Genomic DNA, 11,672 nt, shown 5'->3' on the forward strand with positions numbered 1-11,672 from the left:
CACCCCCCCCCCCCCCCACCCCCCCCCCCCCCCACCCCCCCCCCCCCCCACCCCCCCCCCCCCCCACCCCCCCCCCCCCCCACCCCCCCCCCCCCCCACCCCCCCCCCCCCCCACCCCCCCCCCCCCCCACCCCCCCCCCCCCCCACCCCCCCCCCCCCCCACCCCCCCCCCCCCCCACCCCCCCCCCCCCCCACCCCCCCCCCCCCCCACCCCCCCCCCCCCCCACCCCCCCCCCCCCCCACCCCCCCCCCCCCCCACCCCCCCCCCCCCCCACCCCCCCCCCCCCCCACCCCCCCCCCCCCCCACCCCCCCCCCCCCCCACCCCCCCCCCCCCCCACCCCCCCCCCCCCCCACCCCCCCCCCCCCCAACCCCCCCCCCCCCCCACCCCCCCCCCCCCCCACCCCCCCCCCCCCCAACACCCCCCCCCCCACCAACCCCCCCCCCCCCACACCCCCCCCCCCCCCCACACCCCCCCCCCCACCCACCCCCCCCCCCCCCCACCCCCCCCCCCCCACACCCCCCCTCCCCCCCACCCCCCCCCCCCCCCCACCCCCCCCCCCCCCACCCCCCCCCCCCCCCACCCCCCCCCCCCCAAAAAAAGGCGCAATCGTTCTGCACATGCTCACAAACCAGGATTTGATTGGCTAAACAGAGAGTCGCCTCACTGACGATTCCCCATTGACTTTCTACAACTGAGTTCAACTCAGTTACAGGGAAAAAGTAGTAGTTCATAACTGCAATCTGATATTCCAGTTCTGAGGGGGACAAAACTGGTACAGAACAAGGACAAACTCAGTGGTAGTGGGGAGTTGCTGGGTTGAAGCTAGTACTAAACTGAGTCGACTCTGCCAGTGGGGAATCACCCGTCACTGCTGCCGCCACAGGAGAAGAGACAGACATGTTTTAAAATAAAAGTCTCTAGGACATGGTCTTCTTGTTCAGCAATGTGTGGTCCAAGGAATTGTTTTTAAAAAGACAATTTTTAAAATGTTTTTTAAAGCCCTCCTGGGCATCGAGGAGGGCTGAACTAGAGTAGGGGAAATGGGGTGGACCCAAAAAGAGACCCTGCTTGTAACTGTTCCTTGGAAAAGCCAACTCAGTTGTTATTATCTCAAGAAACCGATATCTCCATCAATACCCATCACAGCTACTTCACAGTGAAAACAAGACTTCAAAGTCAACTCTAAGATTCTATGAAAGTCAAAACATCCACCCAGATAAAATGAAAATTAGTGTCCAACCATCGACATTTGAAGGCTCTGCATTAAATTCTTTTAGATAAAAGTCAAAAGTGTATCTAAAATAGATAAAAACGCAGAGCTCTAAAAGCACCTTTCCAGTGGGCAGCTGCCATTTCCTCTTTGGATTGCATAAGTCTTGGTATGCATATGAAGCTGCCCCATATCGCGACAAAAAACCAACATAACCTCTTCTGCGTTTCCAAGTACTTTTTTGAAAATGCCATTTGTGTCTTGCTGTTGCAGGGAACTACATTTCCCAGAAGGCCTGGCAAGCACCAGAGAGGTCAGTCTTGCCTATTGTCGCTGTCCAGGGAGCAGTTTTTCCTAGAGAAGAAAAAATATGCAATATGGAATTCCACCAAGTCTCTCTTCTTTCTTGTTTCCCCCAGCTGGAGGGAGAGTTTGGTTCTTGCGTATCTGCAGGAAAGGTGAGTTTAAGATCTTCTCAACAGGTCTTGAGCAAGAATAGAGGAGGGAGAGAAATTATGCGTGTATAGAAATCGAAGTACAAAAGGCTGCCAGAGGGAGCATAGAGAGAGACGCCTCAGTGGGGGAGGGGGAGGCGTGCTTGTGTTTTCACTTCCTTCAATGTGTTCCAGGCCACCAGCCCACCTTTAGCTTATTATTAGAACTTGGGTGGACTGCTGGTCTCATGCAGCAGGCTCGTTGTCTGTCCTTACCGGGCCCCGTATCTTACGACATCCGCAGTGTTCCTTTTTGCAAATTCCATTGGTTGCCCCGAGGAGGCGCTTGGCCACGTCTTCATCCTGTAGTGGAAACATTTGAAAAACCTACTGCTTCCTCTAGTGTGTGATTCTGATGAGCGTCATCCTCTCGTTGGCTGCGGGCCTGAAGTCAGGTCAAGTCAGTCTTTATGGTCAGCCCCCAGGCCATTCAGAAGCCGAGTAAAACAGTTGAAAACAGAAGCAGGAAACGGACAAAAAACCTGATAATTCAAGATTAAGTGACTGCGTAAAACCCCTTGGTATGCATATGAAGCTGCCCCATATCGCATGCAGCACTTGTCTTACGATACCTACAGTTAAAAGGTTAGAATCTGGATAAATGAGGCACTGGGTGTTATTTCAGCTTGTATTTTTATTGCAGAAGCTAGAAACTTGGCCACAGGAACAGTAATCCTTTGGTTAGGCCTTGCCGATAAGATTGTTGAAGTTATGTCCTCAGGGGACATGTTCTTATTGGCCTTGGAGGTTCAGAGTTGATTGAGGTGTTCCTTGAGAGGCTGGGCTTCATGTGGATATGCACTCTTGCCCACGTCTCATCCAAGGGACAGCTGCAGAGCCCGAAGCAGCCACCCATAGAAAGTGGGGGAGGGGTGGGAAGGGCAGATGGGAGATGTGGTCCTTGCTCCTCCAAGAGGGCGGTGCAGCGTGGCCAAACCTGGAAGTGGGTGCTGCTGCGGAGCTACACTGGCAGGCAAGTGGATGCTGGCACGGAGGCAGAGGTGGGCTGGGGCGTTCCCGGGGGTGGAGCCAACCCAGGGAAGTCGGCATCCGAGCCTGCAGACTCACACTACACTTTTGTGTGGTGTAAGCCTGTTTTGGCTATGGGCAATTGGGTGGCAGGATGGTCTTCAAATTATCCTCCTTTTTGCATCACCCGAAGCGTCTTCAGAGGTGTTGGGGTGCCAACTTCGCCCCACCGTCCCTAGTCGCCCCAGTGCTCCCCCCTTTCTGATCTGGATTGTGCTGTCAGAGTAATACAGAATGCCTTCATTGAGAAAAATGTTTAAAGTAGAAACCCTTTCTGGAAACCCAGTTTCCATGTATTTTGGGGGTTAAATGTTCAAGATAGCATAATGTTGTCTTTACTCTCTTGGGTTTTTAAAAACAAATTCTGTTTTAATTTCTTGGAGACTTCCAGTGTAATAGAACTGTGAGGAACTCAAAAAAGTAATTCATTTTTCTTTGCCATTGGTTTGATGTTTTGCATTTTTAAAATTTGTTGACTGACCAATGGGATTTTCTTTCTTTCTTTCTTTCTTTCTTTCTTTCTTTCTTTCTTTCTTTCTTTCTTTCTTTCTTTCTTTCTTTCTTTCTTTCTTTCTTTCTTTCTCTCTCTCTCTCTCTCTCTCTCTCTCTCTCTCTCTCTCTTTCTTTCTTTCTTTCTTTCTTTCTTTTTTCGATTCTCATAATTGTGAATCAGTGATGAACTGGGCCCTATTTTCATTTTTTCAGACACCCACAGTGTCCTTTGAGGAGGTGGCCGTGTTCTTCACGGAGGAGGAATGGACTTTGCTGGATCCAGGCCAAAGAAAACTCTTCTGGGAAGTTATGGAGAAAAATTATGAGACCGTCAGCTGTCTGGGTAAGGATCGTTCCCCTTTTCGAAGGGAGGGAATGGTGTCTTCCTCTGATACTCTTGAATTTCAGGAGGCTGCTCCTTTTGTGAAGTCGTTACGGACGACGCAATGAAGAGACGAGACGCAGCAATATCAGGATCCGGTGGAGAGAAGCCAGTGGCAATCTAGCGTGATCTGTGGATCTGGCTAATCTGCTGAGCTGGGGTCCCTGGCACCTTTTATTAAGGGTTTGGGAAGGCAGGAGAGCGGGAGAAGGTTGCGCAATTCATGACTCATTGAGGGCTGCGTACGTGCGGGAGGAAACGTTCCTGTCTGGGTCAAATCCACATCTGGGGGTCTTGTGACCCTTTGTCTGGGGCATCTTATAACCCGTGAGTCAGAGGGGTCTTGTGATGGGTGTGCGTGTGAGCCCAGGAGGGGACAGATGGCGCAGGCATTCCTGTGCACTTTCTGAGGCTCTACTGGGTCCGCTGATGCACCCCAACATCTTGCCACAGAGGAAAGAATGGAACTCCTGCAGCTGGGGATGTTACAGCACCTGAAAAGGAAAACCCTAAATATTTTCATGTTGATTTACATGTCAACGAATATCTCTCTGAAAGCTTGGATGAATGGGGAGCTGAACCTTGACCTCCTTTGCCCTGCTGCCCCAGACAGGAACCCTCCTAGATTTCTTCACCTGGAAAAACAATATGGGGCTTCCAATTGGGCATCTGAAATCTCTGCAAAGTTAACTCTCATTCCTCTTTTTTAATAATACAAGTGGAGTGTTGTTGGACCAGTGCAGTTGTCTATCTAGTCCAGTATCCTGTTTCACACGTGGGCCGATCAGCTGCCTGGGAGAAACCAAAGACGGGATGAAGTCTGAGGCCTTCCCAAGTGCTGCTATCGGGCGCTGCTAACTCACTGTACTTATAAATCTTATAATCAGTTTTGCCTGCTAGTAATACATAAGTGTTTCTTCCACTGCAGACACTGGAAGCGACCGAATCATTTGTACCCCATATTGCTCTCCAGTGGAAACCAAAACTGCTTCCATTGTTCCCCTCTCTTCAATTTTATTCTCATAAGAACCCTGTGAGGTAGGTCTGACTGGGCAAAAGTGAGCTGGTACACCTTTGTGGAAGAGAAGAAGAAGAAGAAGAGTTTGGATTTATATCCCCCCTTTCTTTCCTGCAGGAGACTCAAAGGGGCTCACAATCTCCTTGCCCTTTCCCCCTCACAACAAACACCCTGTGAAGTGGGTGGGGATGAGAGAGCTCCGAGAAGCTGTGACTAGCCCAAGGTCACCCAGCTGGCGTGTGTGGGAGTGCACAGGCTAATCTGAATTCCCCAGATAAGCCTCCACAGCTCAGGCGGCAGAGCTGGGAATCACACCCGGTTCCTCCAGATTAGATACACGAGCAGGAATCTAAACTCAGATCTCCGTGATCCAAGTTAGATATTCCAAGAACTACCCCAGACAGGCTTTGGCAGGTCAAGGAAGTGGTTACATCCCCTGACTTTTCCCAGTGGGGATTTTCCATCCTCCCTTTCTGTGGGGTGGCCCTTGGCTGTCTTCTTGTGAGCAAACCTTCGCTTCCACTGCAGATACCAAAGGGATGTTTGCAGTCTCACCATCACCCTGAAGCGGGTGGCCAATATTGACACATGTGGCTTTATTTTGTGGATGAGTTATGCCTTCCACTGTTCCCCAGAGCTTCCAATGTAAGAAGCACATAGTGGTGAGGGGTGGGGGGTATTTGGTTCAGAATGTTTCTGTTCCTTTAATGGTTGGCACAGCTTCTGGGAGTCAACTGATTTTCCCCTGTGTCCCTGGTCCCACACTTCTGTTACCTCCTGGCAACCACCACTTCCTCAACATTCCTTCCGTTCATCTCTCCTTCCCGCTCACGAACCAACCTCTAAGAACATAAGAACTAGCTTGCTGGATCAGACCAGAGTCCATCTAGTCCAGCACTCTGCTACTCGCAGTGGCCCACCAGGTGCCTTTGGGAGCTCACGTGCAGGAGGTGAAAGCAATGGCCTTCTGCTGCTGCTGCTGCTCCCGATCACCTGGTCTGCTAAGGCATTTGCAATCTGAGATCAAGGAGGATCAAGATTGGTAGCCATAGATTGACTTCTCCATAAATCTGTCCAAGCCCTTTTTAAAGCTCTCCAGGTGTGTGACCATCACCCCCTCCTGTGGCAGCAGATTCCAAACACCAATCACACGTTGCGTGAAGAAGTGTTTCCTTTTATTAGTCCTAATTCTTCCCCCCAGCATTTTCAATGGATGCCCCCTGGTTCTAGTATTGTGAGAAAGAGAGAAAAACTTCTCTCTGTCAACATTTTCTACCCCATGCATAATTTTATAGACTTCAATCATATCCCCCCTCAGACGTCTCTCTTTATTTCCCTTCCGCCAGGTCTTTACCTTTGCCCCCTTCTCTCCCCTGGCAGCCTCTGTGTGGAAATCTGTCCCAGTTGAGCTGCAGAGTTGCAGAGGCTAACCTGCAAGGTCTTGTGGGAACTCTCCCTGCATTGGCTGTGGTGGGCTTTCTGGGCTGTGTGGCCGTGGTCTGGTAGATCTTGTTCCTAACGTTTCGCCTGCATCTGTGGCTGGCGTCTCCAGAGGTGTATCACAGAGAGAAGCCTGTTATGCACTGTCTCCAGTGAGAAAGGAATGTTTAGTGGGGTATATATTGTCCATGTCCAGGGTGGGGAACCAATCAGGAAGTGTTCGGGTGGAACTTGCTATGCAAAGGTGTGGTTGACTGCTTTGTATTGTGGGTGGTTTTTTTCAGTCCAGGCTCAACGGCTGCCTGATGTCAGCTTCTGCGCTCCCCAGGCTCCCTGCTGACATCCTCCCTGCAGTGCCCGCCTGAGCCGCTTGATGCTGAGCTACAGCTGGAGCCCGGCTCCTGCCTGAGAGCCGGCCTGAGGCTGCGACTCACAGCTCAGATGGGCGACTGAGGCTGCCTCCTGCCTCCCTGGCCTCTTGGGCAGGAGCTGGAGTGTGGCCGCGGCTCTAACAACAGATGGCTCAGGCAGGCGGTGAGGCTGCAGCTGGACTCCCTTTCAGCAGGGAGGCTGGAGAGTGCAGGAGCCAGCCTGCAGCCACAGCGCACACCTGAATAGCACCGAGGGAGCTGACAGGCGCCCCCCGACATGATCAAATGGCATTTGCATTAGCAGTATGCCCAGTGGTGGGATCCAAAAATTTTAGTAACAGGTTCCCATGGTGGTGGGATTCAAACAGTGGCATAGTCCCAATGGGGCTGGGCGGGGCGCAATGGGGGTGTGGCTGGGCATTCCGGGGGCGGGGCATTAATAATTTCTCTGTTACTGTAAAAAACTCTTACTGTAAAAAACAAGTTCCTAATTTTCAGCTGGTATCTTTCTGTCCATAATTCAAGCTCATTATAGCAAGTCCTATCGTCTACTGCCAACAGAAACAACTACTGTATATCCTCGTGTATAAGTCGACCCGCAAATAAGTCGAGGCACCTAATTTTACCACAAAAAGCTGGGAAAATTTATTGACTCGCGTATAAGTCAAGGGTGGGAAATGCAGCAGCTGCTGGTAAATTTCAAAAATAAAAATAGATACCAATAAAATTACATCAATTGAGGCTTCAGTAGGTTAAATGTTTTTGAATATTTATTTCAAAGAAAAACAGTAAACTGGCTTTGTAAGTGGAAAAGAGGGTCAACCAGAACAATATGGTCTCAACAATAACTTTAAAAGTACAGAAACCTTACCTCAACCAGCAACCAAGCTAAAACACAAGAGTTAAAACCCTTCAAAACTGGATTCCTCCTCCTCATCATCTGTATGTCCAAATGCAACCCAACTTAGGTTTTAAGAGGGATATTATCAGAAATGGAAAATCTACTATTAGCTTCCACTGTAAACAATGGGGGATGGGGCACCCCCTTTGGGGATCAATAACTTTGGATTCCCTGACCCAAACGTCACCAAATCGTAAAGAGACTCTCCTGATGAGACCAGCCAGGTTTGGTGAAGTTTGGTCCAGAGGGTCCAAAGTTATGGACCCTCAAAGGGTAGCCCCGTCTACTAATAGCTCCCATTGATAACAATGGGGAATGGAGCACCTCCTTTGGGGGTTCATAACTTTGGACCCCCTGAACCAAAGTTTACCAAACTTGGCTGGTATCATCAGGAGTGTCTTCTGAGGGTACCCTGGAATTTTGGTGCCACTAGCATAAAAACTGCGCCCCCTGCTGGCCAGCAAAGTAAAAACACACAAAAATTTTTAATGACCCGCATATAAGTCGAGGGGAGCTTTTTCAGCATTAAAAATGTGCCGAAAAATTCGACTTATACATGAGTATATACGGTACTTCTCCTCTAATTGACTGCCTGTCAAATACTTAATACTTTCAAATACTTAATTTTGTTTCTAGAAATCAAAAGAAGGAGGCTTTCCTTAAACAAGGAACTTTACCATATTTCTAAAACATGTTTTTCAAACAGCCCGACAGGGAGAATTATCCCGTTTTCTACCTTCGCTAACCAGCCACATTGGAAACAACAGGACTTTATGGTTTTTGGACCTAATGGGATTTCTAACGGAAAAGCGGACCCAATTGGTAACGCCCTCTCGGCACACACAAATCATTAGTAACCCACTCTCGGGAACTGGTGAGAACCTGCTGGATCCCACCTCTGAGTACGCCATAACCTTCCTCCCCAGTAGGGGCCTAAAGTGGTTTACACAATTCTCCTGTCCCTCGTTTTATCCTCATAAAGACTGTGTGAGGTAAGCAGGGGTAAGTGCATGTGATTGATCCACAGTCATTCACTAGGCTTACCTGACAGATCGGGGGTTCACACCTGTGTCTCTCAGACCCTACTCTGATAACCTGACCATTGCAGCATATGGGAGTTTGCAGTGTGGGTGATGTTGAACAGGAACAAGCGTCCAGTCCTGGGTGAATCATGCAAATCATGTCATATCATGCTACCCAGCCCTAGTTGATGCTGGTGCTAACTTAGGTTAGTTGACCCTGAAAGGTAAAACACCCCTGGAAGGGCCCCGTCCTCTCCCCCTGCCTGTGGCAGAAATCAAGGCTGGAAGGCTTGCAATGATGTGCGGATATTCGGCAACGACCACTGAGGACATTTGGTTCTTAATCCCCCTTTTTATTTCAGGTATTTCTGCAAACCTGGGTCATTTTGAAGGTTTCCGGAAACATCTGTCTTATCTGTTCATGGCTCCAGCTCCCAGATTTAAACTTGTCCATATTTTTTTTTGTTCTTTAAGGAAAAATATTTTAAAGCATTTCTTTTCTCATTGTGTCTCTTTGTGCTTCCTACACAAACTCAAAAAAACTGTACCTGCTATTTGGTATTTCTGCCCTTTCACTCTTCTATGATTTCTGTTTCTTTTTTGCAGCTGCGGGAGTGAGGGAGATGGTAACAGAAAAGGAATCAGGAAAGTTTGTTGTGGGAAAAGACGAAGATCTGCCGATGGAAGCGAAATCTGGAGATCAAATGACGTCAAAGCGAGAGCGCAGAAAGGGAAGAGAAGCAAAAGAGAAGCAAAAGAAGAAATTGGCTGACTTTCAGAGCAGAAATCAACCTGAGATCTCAGCCCAAGAGGAAATGCAGCAGATAAACACAAGGCATAAGAGTGCATTAAAAGACTCAAGGTTCCACTGGAACACATATAAATGCCCAGAGTGTGGAAAGAGCTTCTCTTGCAGTGGCAGCCTAACTAAGCATCAAAGATTTCACAAGGGGGAGAAGCCACATAAATGCCAGCAGTGTGGAAAGGCCTTCTCTCGCAAAAGCAGTCTAACTAAACATCAAAAGGTTCACACAGGGGAGAAGCCACATAATTGCCTGGAGTGTGGAAAGTGCTTCTCTCGGAATAGACAACTAAGTGTACATCAGAGGGTTCACACTGGGAAGAAGCCATATAAATGCCTGCAGTGTGGAAAGGCCTTCTCTCGCAAAAGCAGCCTAACTAAACATCAAAAGGTTCACACAGGGGAGAAGCCTTATAAATGCCTGGAATGTGGAAAGTGCTTCTCTCATAATGGCCAACTAACTGTACATCAGAGGGTTCACACAGGGGAGAAGCCTTACAAATGCCTGGAGTGTGAAAAGACCTTCTCTTATAATTGTGACTTAAGAACACATCAATGGATTCACAAAGGGGAGAAACCTTATAAATGCCTGGAGTGTGGAAAGAGCTTCTTTGGCAAAAGCAGCCTAACTAAACATGAAAGGCTTCACAAAGGGCAGAAGTCATACAAATGCCTGGAGTGTGGAAAGAGCTACACTCAGAATGGTCAACTAACTATACATCGGAGGTTTCACACTGGAGAGAGGCCATATAAATGCCTGGAGTGTGAAAAGAGCTTCTTTTGCAAAAGCAACCTAACTAAACATCAAAGGCATCACAAAGGGCAGGAGTCATACAAATGCCCGAAGTGTGGAAAGAGCTTCACTCAGAATGGTCAACTAACTATACATCAGAGGTTTCACACTGGAGAGAGGCCATATAAATGCCTGCAGTGTGGAAAGAGCTTCTTTTGCAAAAGCAGCCTAACTAAACATGAAAGGCTTCACAAAGGGCAGAAGTCATACAAATGCCCGAAGTGTGGAAAGAGCTTCACTCAGAATGGTCAACTAACTATACATCAGAGGTTTCACACTGGAGAAAGGCCATATAAATGCCTGGAGTGTGGAAAGAGCTTCTTTGGTAAAAGCAGCCTAACTAAACATCAAAGGCTCCACAAAGGGCAGAAGTCATATAAATGCCCGGAGTGTGGAAAGAGCTTCACTCAGAATGGTCAACTAACTATACATCAGAGGCTTCACACTGGAGAGAGGCCATATAAATGCCTGGAGTGTGGAAAGAGCTTCTTTGGTAAAAGCAGCCTAACTAAACATCAAAGGCTCCACAAAGGGCAGAAATCATACAAATGCCTGGAGTGTGGAAAGAGCTTCACTCAGAATGGTCAACTAACTATACATCGGAGAGTTCACACGGGGGAGAAGCCTTATAAATGCCTGGAGTGTGGAAAGAGCTTCTTTGGTAAAAGCAGCCTAACTAAACATGAAAGGCTTCACAAAGGGCAGAAGTCATACAAATGCCTGGAGTGTGGAAAGAGCTTCACTCAGAATGGTCAACTAACTATACATCGGAGAGTTCACACGGGGGAGAAGCCTTATAAATGCCTGGAGTGTGAAAAGAGCTTCTTTTGCAAAAGCAGCCTAACTAAACATGAAAGGATTCACACTGGAGAGAAGCCATATAAGTGCCTGGAGTGTGGAAAGAGCTTCACTCAGAGTAGTCAACTAACTATACATCTGAGGGTTCACACAGGGGAGAAGCTTTATAAATGCCTGGAATGTGGAAAAAGCTTCTCTTGCAATCATTACCTAATATCACATCAAAGGATTCACACTGGTGAGAAGCCATATAAATGCATGAAGTGTGGAAATAGCTTCACTCACAATGGTCAACTAACTATACATAAAAGTGGTTGTCATGTCCCTAGAGACACCCTCCCTATTTTCTTTGTTTAGGTCTCAGTTATACCCTTAGATAGAATGTGTTCAATTGTTTTTGCATTGCATTCCTTGGGAGGGAACTTTAGTTAGACCCTGTCCTTTTGTTACCCACTGCCAGGGTAACAGGAAGTGATTTCAGCGATTTAGTAGTTTCAGCTTGGCAGCAATGAACAGACACGGAGATGGGATTCTTCAAGAAAATATTCTTTTACTGGCACATCAAGGAATCTCTTGACAGGTCGCTTCTCTAGGCAAGTTGCCCTGAACGGAGCTTGTGCAGAAGTTTTATACAGTTACAAACAAAAGGGAAAAGGGGTGGGTACACAAAATACAATAGAGAAACTTTAACTTCCAATAAAAACACTTGAAAACGTATTACAATATCGTCAGTGCTTTTGTGAATGGGTCCTGTAAACTCTCGCTGTCACCGTGACCTTGTGAGAGTTTGCAACTGCGGGAAGAAACGAACAGTTGGGGGGGAATCTTCTCCTTGGACAGTGACCTCAGGAAGAAGGTGACTTCAGGGGCCTTCGCCTTCCGACTGGGTGATGCAAAGTCCAAAGTGAACAAAAGAG

At 48.5% G+C, this 11,672-nt stretch overlaps 1 protein-coding gene across 9 annotated transcripts in view; it reads left to right on the top strand.

Moving 5' to 3' along the window:
- The window catches only part of LOC125427099 (zinc finger protein 420-like), a 99,061-nt gene extending 87,589 nt beyond the window's left edge, over window positions 1-11,472 (top strand). The window contains exons 4-6 of one of the 9 annotated variants that reach the window (XM_048486160.1): window positions 3,442-3,571; window positions 8,969-10,807; window positions 10,976-11,472. In XM_048486160.1, the coding sequence (XP_048342117.1) occupies window positions 3,442-3,571; window positions 8,969-10,807; window positions 10,976-11,112 (2,106 nt within the window). In that variant the 3' untranslated portion in view covers window positions 11,113-11,472. Of the gene's footprint in view, window positions 1-1,486; window positions 1,672-3,441; window positions 3,572-8,968 lie in introns of all 9 variants that reach the window. The other 8 variants (XM_048486161.1, XM_048486162.1, XM_048486163.1 and 5 more) reach the window with 8 other exon arrangements.
- Window positions 11,473-11,672: the final 200 nt, after the last annotated feature.

This window comes from Sphaerodactylus townsendi, linkage group LG02 (assembly GCF_021028975.2).
Source record: "Sphaerodactylus townsendi isolate TG3544 linkage group LG02, MPM_Stown_v2.3, whole genome shotgun sequence".
NCBI lineage: Eukaryota > Metazoa > Chordata > Lepidosauria > Squamata > Sphaerodactylidae > Sphaerodactylus > Sphaerodactylus townsendi.